The sequence below is a fragment of the Danio rerio genome, chromosome 4, assembly GCF_052040795.2.
Source record: "Danio rerio strain M-AB ecotype USA chromosome 4, GRCz13ab, whole genome shotgun sequence".
Lineage (NCBI taxonomy): Eukaryota > Metazoa > Chordata > Actinopteri > Cypriniformes > Danionidae > Danio > Danio rerio.
In genome coordinates this window covers 57227755-57240210 of record NC_141024.2, presented here as the reverse complement: position 1 = coordinate 57240210, position 12456 = coordinate 57227755, and the positions used below count along the sequence as shown (strand labels likewise).

Sequence of the window (12456 nt, the reverse complement as noted above, 5' to 3'; positions counted from 1 at the left end):
ATAGGTCACCTATAGCTTTAACTTAAGGCTATGTTCAAAATGACATCAGTGTTTTTAAAGTGCACTGCAAAGGGAGCACAACTGTAAATATGAAGATCGCTAAAACTAAACTGTAAATATAGGTAAAAAGCAAATTACACCTAAGAAAGATGATCTTAATGCTTTTTTTATTTTTAATCATTCAATGTTTAAATGTTATTGTTCTAAATGAATAGGGCATAGGGGGATAAGTAAAAACTTAAAATTCTTTCTGTCATTAATTACAAACTCTCCTGTCGTTCCAACCTTTAGAACACACATTTAAATATTTTAAAATATGGGATTGCTGGTCACTAGCATACCAGCGCCAACATCCCAGCAGCATCTCATACTGGTGACCAGCATCCCAGCACCAGCATAGCACCCAAATCCCAGCAAGACCAGCATATGTTGTGTTTTGGTGCTGGTGACCAGCATGGGATGCTGGTGACCAGCATGGGATTGCTGGTCACTAGCATACCAGCGCCAGCATCCCAGCAGCATCTCATACTGGTGACCAGCATCCCAGCACCAGCATAGCACCCAAATCCCAGCAAGACCAGCATATGTTGTGTTTTGGTGCTGGTGACCAGCATGGGATGCTGGTGACCAGCATGGGATTGCTGGTCACTAGCATACCAGCGCCAGCATCCCAGCAGCATCTCATGCTGGTCACCAGCATCACAGCACCAGCATCCCATGCTGGTCACCAGCATAACAGCACCAGCATCCCATGCTGGTTATCAGCATACCAGTGTAACCCCTCTTAGTTCGTATATGTTTTTTTTATAATGATCACGTGGAAGCAGTTTACCTGAACAAGTTCACTTTATAGTGTTCTCCAAAAGAAAACAGGGCTCCACACAGACAATAAGTGTACCAGGGCTGGTCACTCTCAAAAATCACTCTCAACAGCTTTTGAACAACAAGTGAACTGATAAAATGGCCGGCTGACTCCACCCATTATACCCCCTTTCTCACCTGTAGGTGTCTGTTTTTCCCCATGATGTATTACACAGTTTAATAGTGAACATAGGATTTTGATTTAATTAGAACAGATATTTTTAACAAAAACAAGCATTTTGACACCATTCATACTTAATTCACAGTTTCATTTTTTCCCCCGTTACACCAGCACCAGCATCCCATGCTGGTCACCAGCATACCAGCACCAAAACACAACATATGCTGGTCTTGCTGGTGACTAGCAATGCTGGTCTATGCTGGTTTTTTCAGCAGGGTTATGTCTAACATCTGTAAGCAATGAGGTTGGCCAAATCCTCATCAGTGTCCTGACCGCTCAGGAGGGTCCTGCTCTTGACATCATGGCTGCCGATCTCATCCACAGGTTCAGCAATGCTGGTGTGGCTCCTCCTCAGCTTCTTTATGTTGACTGTTGTAGCAAATTATAATGTAGATTAAAGTGCTCGCATATCTACACCATTATTACTGTAACAAATTAGCTCAAGGTTATTCTTCCCGCACCTATTCCACTGTTATAATGTAGCGGGTTATAATTTAGATTACAGTGCTCATGTATCTTCTGTACTATTATATATATATAGCAGATTAGCTTAACGGGAGGAAGATTCATTTGAATGGGGCTTCAAACGAATCAACTCTTTAGATCCAAACAAACGAATCTTCCAGCGATCGTTCGAGTGGACAGTCGAGTTTATTATGGCTGTTGCTATCAAAAATAAAAACCCTTTTATGTTTGAGCAGGGTAACAAGATCGAAGTTTAAGACATTCGATTCATAAATAAACAAAGGCACTGTGACGGCATGGTGAAGTGCATCCAAACCTGGCTGCAAATCTCCCATGTGGTCAAGTTCCTCACCCAGCATACCTTCAGTCTGAAATGGACTTTTATTTTGCTTTATAAATGTAAATAAACCTAAATGAGTCAGCTCACCTTCTCTATGTTGTGTGATGGGGTGGGTTGAGCTTGACGGACGCTGTCTAACAAGAAAAAGTATCAACAACAGAACTGTGCAAGATTTCCAGCTCTCCTGCTGTTAGTCTTGGAGGCTGCAGGGCCCATATGATGTCACGTCTTCTGATGTCATTTAAAGCAAAAGTGCATCATTTATAGAGGAAACAAGCTGAGGGATGAACACAAATCATGAAATATTTACACAAATACAACATTTATCAACTCAATACATCTTATGGACACAGAAACACACAGAAACCTCAAAACAACACAGATGTGGGAGGAACAAAGTGGTTTATTTGATGATATTTTAGGAGCAAATGCAATCTTAGTCAGCACAGACATGTGAGATGAGTCATGTGATCATGAAGAAGTGTTGAACTCAGAATATTACTCTTGAATAATCATCATTTATAATGATCACGCTGGCGAGAAGCCTTCAGTTCATAACTTTCAGCTTTGCACACATTTTAGGACATTTTTGTGCTTCAAGCAGATCATCACACACACAAACACAGACACACTCTCTCTCACACACACAAACACACACACTTGTAATATAGACACAGAGCAGTGAACATACGCACACACAGATCTCTTTTTTACTCACACACAGACACAATCTCTCTCTCTCACACACACACCCACAGAAGAGACTCCAGATCATCACTGCTGCTGACTGCTCCTGCAGAGGATTCTGGGTCAGTCTTCAGCTCAGTTTCACCGATGATCCAGAATAAACAGTAAACCCAGGGCAGAGCGGCTCAGTGAATGTGGTCTGGACTGAGTGGATGAGGCTCATTGTGTCTCTATAGATGTTGTAGAAGATCAGAGTTCCTGCACTGTGATCCACAAACACTCCTATTCTCCTGCTGAGCGGATCTACTGGGAGATCAGTGCGTGTATTATTGTGTCTGAATGAGAAACTGGAGGATTCACAGATCAAACTCCAGGACTGAGCATTATGTCCAAACCAACACTCATCACCTCTTCTCTTCCTCCTGATGCTCTTATATGACACTGATATAGACACACGATCATCTCCACTCCAGTCAATCTCCCAGTAACAGCGTCCACACACACTCTCTCTGCACAACACCTGAGGATCATAATCAAATCTGTCTGGATGATCAGGATGCGGCTGATTCTCACTCACACTCTTCACCTCTCTGTTCTCCTCAGACAGAATGAGACGAGTGTGTGCTGTGTTTGGATCCAGGGTGAGGAAACAGACATCTGAACACAAGAACACACACAATTATAACCACAGGTGTGTGCGTGTGTGTGTGTGTGAGAGAGAGAGAGAGAGAGAGAGAGTGTGTGCGCTTTCATGTGTGTCTGTTTTTTGTGTGTGTGCGTGTGCGTATATGTGTGTGAGAGAGAATGTCTGTGTGTGTGTATGTGAATGAGTTTGTTTGTGTGTGTGTGTGTATATGTGTATGTGTGTGTGCGTGCGTGTGTATGTAAGATGTGTGTGTGTGTGCGTGTGTGTGAGTGTTTGTGTCCTTACAAAAATTACCTGCGATATTTTATGTGGTAAACCTTTAAATGTACAACACAAAAATTATGTGGTAACTGTGTAGTACTTTGTTGTTTTTTGGGACATTTTACCACAAGATTCTGTGCTGTACATTATGTAATACTCCTGTAGTATTCTTTTGGTATCACTTTCATGTTTTGGTAGTATTTACCACAGGATTCTGTTATACAATATGTAATATTCATGTGATATTCTTGTGGTAGAGTGTGTGGTATTACTGTCATATGTCTGTAATATTTCTATTCCACATAATTTTTGTGTTGTACATTTGATGGTTTACCACATAGAATACCGCAGGTAATGTTTGTAAGGGGTGTCAGTCATCTTGCTGTTTCAATTGCAAATTTATTCCAGTACACTGAAACATTTGCACACTGAAAAGTTTTTAAAATAAATATGAATACATGTGATGTCACTTTGTAAGAATAGGTGTTTCTTAATTAAACAACTTAAATGCAGAACATACTTTGAGAGAAAATTTTTTTTTTTTAGAAAAAGACAGAATAAAAAAAGCTAATTCTTGTGATATTGTACTGCAGAAAGTGCTGTAGTAATCCTGTCATATTTAGCTTTGCTCAATTTTTGTGTGGTAAATTTATGTTGTACTGCTGAAATACCACAGGACATTTTTGTAAGTGAGTGTGTGTGTGTGTGCGCGCCTTTGTGTGCGTGTATGTGTATGTATGTGTTTGTGTGAGCATGTGTGTCTGTCTGTGTGAGATAGTGTATGAGTGTGTGTGTGTGTGAGAGAAAGAGAGAGAGAGAATATCTGTGTGTGTGTTTGACAGAGGATGTGTGTGTGAGTGTGTGTGTGAGAGAGAGAATGTGTGTATGTGAATGTGTGTATGAGAGAGGATGTGTGTGTGTGTGTGTGTGAGAGAGAGAAAGTCTATGTACGTGTGTGTGTGTCTGTGTGAGTGAGTGTGTGTGTGTGTGTGTATGTGAGAGAGACTGTTTGTGTGAAAGAGAGAGAGTGTGTGTGTGTAGTCCTACATTTGTGCAGTCCTGCTGTAATCCTTGTGTGTCCTCCATGATCCAGACTGTAAACACACACAGATGGAGAGAATGAGCTGTTTAGTTTCCCCCTCAGCTAATAAGCTAAAGCTAGCACTGAGCTGCTCAGCTACACGCTCCAAACTCTTGATCTAAAACACACAACACTTGTTGCTTGAGCCGGGATGCACAATGAATGTAACACAGTGCGTTCTTTTCCTCTGCTGTTGGTGAAGCGAGCGCAGATACTGCTCATGTTGATGGAGACACCCTGCTGCAACATTCATTTATTACAGTGATCACACTTAGCTTTGCCATCGTTCTTCAGCACATGCAGCCTTTGAGCACATGTTGCAGTCCATCTCTAAACTATGTTCAGATTATTAAAGCTGCTCGCCAGCGCCCAAGTTCCTGACAGATTAGCAAGTGAAAAATACACATGTGTGCACAGAGAAGAGGAATCCAGATGTTGATTTTAGAACAAGAGTCTGAACATTAATCCAAGTGTCTGATTCCAGAATCTGAATCCATCTTCAATCCCCAACCCTATTCCTGACCTGATGAAGAAGTTTCTCTTGTCAGCTCAAATGCTGAAACTGTACAGTGTGTCCCGCTTAATATCACTGTAACTGAGCCAATACACTCCAACATTTACAGAGGAGATTTATTTCACACTCAATGATTTGCTCTTCATAGACATGACTGGAATACTCTACAAGCTGTATCTTCTGTCTGTCCTCACCCCATAACCCTCACAGAAAACTGAAGCTGATCACAAAAGAGCTTTCTAGTGTCTTTTTAAAGCCATTCAGTGTAAAAGCACAAGGCCAGTGCTGCTCCACATACTTGAGTTTGTCCAGTGTGTAGTTTGGATCCTCCAGTTGTTCAGAGAGCAGCTTGACTCCTGAATCTCCTGGATGATTGTAGCTCAGATCCAGCTCTCTCAGGTGTGAGGGGTTTGAAGTCAGAGCTGAAGACAGAAAACCACAGCCTTCCTCTGTCACCATACAGCCAGACAATCTACAAACACAGCAATAGTCCACATCACACAGTTGGACAATCACACATCTCTTTGTGTTGTGAAGATGCTGACTGCTGTTTCTGCTCATGTCAACAGCAGTGATGAACACACACATCCTGATCAGCTCTCCTTATTGATCGAGCCCTCGCATTAGCAAACACACTCACACACTCAACAAGGACTCGACATCATCTGTAGAAGTGTACAGAGCAAAGACATTGTTCATAATACACCACATCAAGCTGTAAAGTCTGCTTTGAGGAGGAAGAAGACACAATTGAGCTCAGAAGATCATCTTAAAGTCATGAATTACAGTTTTTTCCAATTGTTTACACACATTTTCTGAAAGCATGTCTCATATTGTCAGAACTCTACACACAAATCACAACACACACACACATTGGGCAAAACTGTTCAATTCTTCTGCAAAATGAAACTCTGCGTTCAAAACAGTGTGATTTCTTCTCAAAATGGTGTTTTGTTTTCAAATGACACACACAAGCCATCACATAAATAGATATTCATAAGATCAGTTGAACACTGATGTGCTTAATGTAAAACACTATGACCACTTCTTCTCCATTCATCATGATGACTTTCTGTAAGCATTTTTTTTTGTTCAGTGTTACACTTTACTACAGACAGTAGGCCTACAGAAGTGCATTGTAAAATATTTCAGAGTATTGTTTTTATACAAAACAAACAAATACCAAATATATTTCACTGTATTTTCCCCACAAATACAGTGTACACAGTGTTCATCCTAACCAACACAAAATTGCAGATAATGTTGTCTAAATATACCATCAACAGAAGTATTTACTGAATACGGTCACAGTAAAAAAAATAAAAAATAAAATAAAAAACAGCTATACAGCATTCTCTTTTCTGTTTTGGTCTGGCCCAGCAGCGGGGGAAATGTCACCTTGCATGTTGAATCCAGCCACGAAAAGCATCAACTGCTATAGCTTGGAGAAAAAGGGTATACGTGTGTGTGGATTTCGGTCATACACTTTACATCTAGAAAAAAAAAAAAAAACTCAATAGGATTAAGGAATGGAGAATATGGAGGGGGAGATAAACAACTGAAAAAACATGGGTGGGCAGAGAACCAGTTATGAACCAGATGAGCTCTGATTTCTAAATTGCAATTCTGTGTGAAAGGTGTTTACTCATGTGATGAGTTAGTATGCAAAGTAGGACAACTGACTTTACAATTGTGACAGACAGTGTGTTCCTTGTGAAAACAAAAGATTTTCTGCATGAAAATTGTTCAAAATGCAGAGAATTGTGTGTTGTGTTTTGAAAAAAAGTGTGTTTTAATCCTGCAATTTGAGTGTAAAGCAGGAATTGTGCTTGTAGTTTAGCAGAATTGGTTCAGGGGGTTGGTGCATCAGTTACATGATGTAGTCATTGTGTCTGAAGTAAAAGTAATAGTGTGTAAACAATTGGAAAAAACTGTAAGTGCTGCTATTCAATGATCCTCCACACAGTTGGATTGTTTTTGTTGTGTGAGGGACATTCTACAATACTGATTCAGGATTATTTGTAATGATTAGGGGTGTAACGATACACCAAAGGCACGGTTCGGTTCGGTTCGGTTCACGGTTTTGGAGCCACAGTTCGGTTCGGTACGGTTCGGTTTCTGTTTGCTGTGGGGTTAGGGTTGATGTCATGCTAACAGCAATGCTAAGGAACAATAGATTCACTTAATAACAAGAACATCTTAATTTTTTTCTTTATTAACTTTGTCATCACCTTTTTAGTACAGTCAGGATACCCGAGTAAACAACTAAAATTAAATAAATTCCTCCAATATAGACTAGACAGAAAAACTATTCTTTTTAGTGCAGCCATCTTAACTAAGTAAACTAAAAATAAATAAATAACTGCAGTGTAGACTAGTGAAAGATCTTCTTCAAAAACACCATAATATCCACATTCTCCGATGAGAGGCTTGATCTCTGTGCAGACACAGACGCTCATTTTTGATTATATGGTTTCATTTAGATAGATAGGTTTCCGTTTAAATTAATGAAAAAAAAATTCACATATACTGTGTTTGTAAAGTTTTTTTACATGACATATTCACCAGAAAAATACATTGCGGTTGTGTCTGAAACGAATGTTAGGGTTGTAACCGGCTGTATGTTTGCCTCCCGATCTCTCTCTCTCTTCCACTCCATCCATGCCGGTCATTTATGTAGGTCCGCCTTCACGACAGCCGATGCCGGTCATTTTTGTAGGTCCGCCTTCATGACAGCTGATCCATCAGTAGACCGATCTATCATCATTTGGCGACGTAGTGCGAGAATATAAAAAGCATGTCAGGAAGAGCGGGAGAGAGCGCTTTTTCCTTTGATCTTGTTTTTCGTGTATTTTTCTGACATGATTATGATTTTAATTTGCTTAACTTTCGTTTGTGCAAAATTATTTTGCATTACTTTTGCCCACTTTGAGAAATTTTGTGAGGTTTGTACATTTTTATTTCAATTGATTTGTATGTTATTTTTTGACTCCACTCCTTCCTGACAATATTGAGCAATATCTCCTTAAGTTCACACTTTTCTCAGTGTAAGGTGGTTAAGGAAGATGTCGTACGATTTCCATTTTGCAAACACGTAGAAAATGTATTGTTAAAGACATCAGGTAAGAGGTGAAGGTCATCTTTGTTTTTATTTCATTCTACAGTTCAGAATAGGGAAGAATGCAGCGCACGGCGCTGAAGACCTTTTTTTTTCTTTTCATCAGTTTTAGGGAGGTAAGAGTTGTTATTCATGAGTTAGAATTGTTTTGGTATATTTCTTTCTTTTGTTTGGCTTCACTATCATCCCCCTGTTCGAGTTTAACTCATTTTTGTTTGATACTTTGTTTGAATTTTCTACTTTATTATATTATTTTTATTAGTGTAAATATTTCTATTTTTTGTATATTTGGGCATTATTCTGGTTTCACTTTTTCACATTAAATCCCGTTTGTTGGCAGTTCTGTTGCTTACACCCTCACATTGTAAAATTTCCACACTTTTTAAATGTTTTTCCTTATAAGTAAGTTTCGTGAAACAGTTAAGATAGGCGTGCACTTTGTCTAAGACACAAATTCCATTCCTATACTTCACTGGAAAACCAAAGTGTTTCCACACAGATGACTTAAATGTGTCTGGGGGATCTGCAATCTCAGTACCATGTGAAGCAGCCATCCTGGGTCCAGTAGTAACGATTGTGATGCTGAATCAAGTCACATGACATGCACTAAAATACTAAATTTAGAATATAATATAATATAATAAAACAAAAACCTCATCATTACTAAAACTAATAACAAGTGAGGTCAACCTCAACAATGGGCAGCAGGGAGCGTGAGGGTACCGCGGTACGCCACGAGAGTATCGCGATGTATCGTGGTTGGTGTATCGCAATATTTCGGTTCGGTTTTAATATCGTTACACCCCTAGTAATGATCAATAATGATGAGCAAAGTAACACTGTAGGATAATTTTAGGGTATTAAAGGCGGACAAAAAAATAAATCATACTGTTGTTTTCCAGATTAACTCCTATAAACATTTTCCCATTCTTAAACGCATTACTTATTGAAGAATCCACTGAATAAATGCAGGATAATAAACCAACAGATCATTTTCAGCAGATAACAAACATCTGTGGACATTTATAAAGTTAAAGTGAAGTTACATCTGACATTTCACTTTCACATTCACACTTCAGCAGAGAATGAAGAGAATAGCAAACCTCTAAACCCAGCTGAGCAGTGTTCATCTAGTGTCAGAGATCATACACACCTTTTACAGTGTTGATGTGTGCTAAAATCATCAATGACAATGAGTGATCGTCCTCTTTACACTCTTTTGAGCTGTTAATTGTGCATTCGTTTGTGCACATCAATAATGTAGCATCTTAATGTGATTTTATATTTGATTTTAAAACATTTAATAGATAAAAGTGTGTTTTATAGATGATCAACACCTAGATTCAGGATTACAGCTGGTTGTATGAATGTAAGACATTTACTCAAATGTTACAGAGATCTGAAATGTGTAATCAGGTGTAGAGCTGGGTGATGTCAGACAATATTTATTAATAATCGCCTTTGAAGATATCCTGATATCTGATAATCTCGTCTCTCCCCTCACATCTGTCATGAGACACACTCACACACACACACACGCACACGCACACGCACACACACTCGCACACACACTCGCACACACACACACACACACACACACACACACACACACACACACACACACACACACACACACACACACACACACACAATCTCTGAAGAGGAATAAGTGTGTAATGTGTTGAGGCCGCAGCTCATGATTGGCCATCCGCTTTCTCTTTCACTCACACATTCCTCTCCAAAGCATGTGAGGGGGTCTAAACCTCAGATTATACTCATGAGCAAAAGGCCCGATCTCTCCTTCACATGACTGCAGATTTGTTTGGTTTATTTGTGTGTTAAAGTCATTCTAGGTGTCTGTCAGCCTGTTCCTGTGGGTGAGATGAAGCGACTGACACATGAAATAAAGCTTTAGCATATGCATTCATCTACAATCTAAAGGGAAGTGTCGTGTTATTACTAGACCATCTACACTTACAGACTGGGCCGACATTTACTTGATCACTTCACTAGATTATCTTTCCCCAATAATGTGGATTATCTAATCTAATCTAACCTGATCTACTCAAATCCACATCGCCCAGCCCTAATCAGGTGTCCAGACTTTAAAGATGCTCCCTAAATTTGCAGATATCAGACATACATTATATTATATCATTTTCAATGCTTTCTAACCAGTGCGAATGCTAACTCTTATGTTTAGGGTGGAACATGCTAGCAGTTAACGTTAGCTAGCTCTCAGCTAAACATCAGCTCTATTAGTTTAGCTTTAGTCGCCAGGAGTCTTAAGAAATAGAGCGGTGTCCCACATGTGTCTGAGTGACAAGGGTACTCATATGGACAGACAACCCTACTGAAAAATTCAGCTTGAACCAGCCTAGGCTGGTTGGCTGGTTTTAGCTGGTTGACCAGGCTGGTTTTAGAGGGGTTTTGGCCATTTCCAGCCTGGTCTTAGCTGGTCAGGCAGGAAAATGACCAGCTAAATCCAGCTAAAACTAGCTTAACCAGCCTAGCCAGGCTGGGAGCCCAGCCAAAACCAGCTATGTCCAGCTTAAACCAGGCTGGAAATGGCCAAAACCCCTCTAAAACCAGCCTGGTCAAACAGCTAAAAACAGCCAACCAGGCTAGGCTGGTTCAAACTGGATTTTTCAGCAGGGAAGCGTATCACACGAGAGTGTCAGTGCCCATTCTAGACTCACGGTGGATTTAACAGTGATGTTTCCTGTTTTCCAGACAAACACACTCAATCAATGGCTATTGCTGGACCAAGTTCATGTCTGAATATTAGCGAGTCCTAGACTATAGAAAGAAACGTCTTGAGTCTGGACTCGAGTACTACAGCCCTGACAGTCACAAACTTCAGCTTGTAGATCAAACTTTACTGTATAAAGAGCAACAGAACATGACCTGATCTTCATTTGTATATTATATTGTGGACGATGATGTGAATAAACTAAAACAAACACAAACCCACTCTCTTAATGTCTCTTTCACCAGCCTGACAGTCACATTCACACTGATGGAGCATTAGGGGACTTTTATTCTGTCAGCTAAGAAATACCTGATCAATAATCATGAGCGCTGACTCTATTTCACATTCAGCCTTTCTGACAGAAGATCTTCAGTCAATATATTGCTTCATGTGAATGAGTAATCAGGGTTATTTTCAGATGCATGTGTAGTAAATACATCAGTTCACCAGGTCTCTTACAGTAAACTGCTGAATACATGCTTATAGTGTGTCTTCATATTATTGTAGTGGTTTAGATCAGTGGTCTTCAACCCCCAGGCGGGTGCTGGTGCGTGGATCAATCAGTACCGGGCTGAACAAGAATGAATTATCTTTAAGTTGGCAGATAAAGAAGCTGCATTTAAACTGGATTTGTGGGGACAGCGCGTGAACAGAGGCATATCGGACGCGTTTCAAACATTAGCGCGGATTTTGTGTGAGACTGAGCCTGCGCCCTCACTCACCAAGCTGCTGCACGATAGGCTTGGGCGATATTACGGTATTATGGTATACTGCGGGATCTAAAAATAGCAACGGTGTCAGTTTCAATACCGTTATACCGTCATAAAGTATTAAATATCCTTTATTTAATGCCTAAAAAACGTGTGTGTGGTTGTCATCAAGGGACAGTGTGGAGGAGAGAGATAGAGGAAGAGGGAGGGGGAGAGGGTGAGAGGGAGGGGGAGAGAGGGAGAGGAGACGTGACGTGACGAGTGGCGCTCCAAAGTGTCCTGCAGTTTGGCAGTGTAGACTGAACAGAAGGGAGACGTGGTTAATATGAACGAGAGGTCTGCATTAGAGCTGAAGATCTTTGCAAGAACCCGGCGAGACCCGAAAAAATCCAAATCTTTGCATTAAAATCCATCCCTGCAAAGGTGAAACAAATGATGAAGAAGTAGTAAAAAAAGAGAATTTTGACGGCGGTCAAGCCAGTCAGAAAGAGTGGTTATTCCAGCCGCAGGTATTTCGCGGTCGCGCATACACTGCGTATTACGGTAGAGCCCTAAACCGCAAGCTGACAGGTAAAATGACGAGGCCACTCGCTACCCTGAAACTACTGTCATGGAAAATTAAATGGATGTTCCTGACTGGTATAAGATGAATAAACAATCCTACCCAAAACTTGCAAAATCAGCCAGATCAGAACTCTGCATCTTGGCCTGTAGCAGTAGCAGTGAAACGGTGTTCAGTGCTGCTGGACGCACATGAGCGCAAGACTGCGCTAAAGCCAGTGGATTTAATAATGTTCCTCCACAAACACACGTAGCCTAATCTTGGTGAGTAAAGGGTTT

General features: G+C 40.4%; 3 protein-coding genes across 4 annotated transcripts in view; 1 reads left to right on the top strand and 2 right to left on the bottom strand.

Annotated features, from left to right (window-relative positions):
• zgc:113135 overlaps positions 1 to 12456 on the bottom strand; it is a 1020739-nt gene that overhangs the window by 331561 nt on the left and 676722 nt on the right. The window lies entirely within an intron of this gene.
• The window catches only part of LOC101886882 (gastrula zinc finger protein XlCGF57.1-like), a 513813-nt gene that overhangs the window by 21541 nt on the left and 479816 nt on the right, over positions 1 to 12456 (top strand). The gene's annotated exons all lie outside the window — the stretch shown is intronic.
• The window catches only part of LOC110437840 (NACHT, LRR and PYD domains-containing protein 3-like), a 41744-nt gene continuing 31520 nt past the window's right edge, over positions 2233 to 12456 (bottom strand). For both annotated transcript variants that reach the window (XM_087248450.2, XM_088650116.1), the window contains 3 exons: positions 5335 to 5508; positions 4489 to 4535; positions 2233 to 3191 (listed from right to left, as the gene is read on the bottom strand). In XM_087248450.2, coding sequence (XP_087104576.1) covers positions 2665 to 3191; positions 4489 to 4535; positions 5335 to 5508 — 748 coding nt within the window. In that variant the 3' untranslated portion in view covers positions 2233 to 2664. The remainder of the gene's footprint in view (positions 3192 to 4488; positions 4536 to 5334; positions 5509 to 12456) is intronic.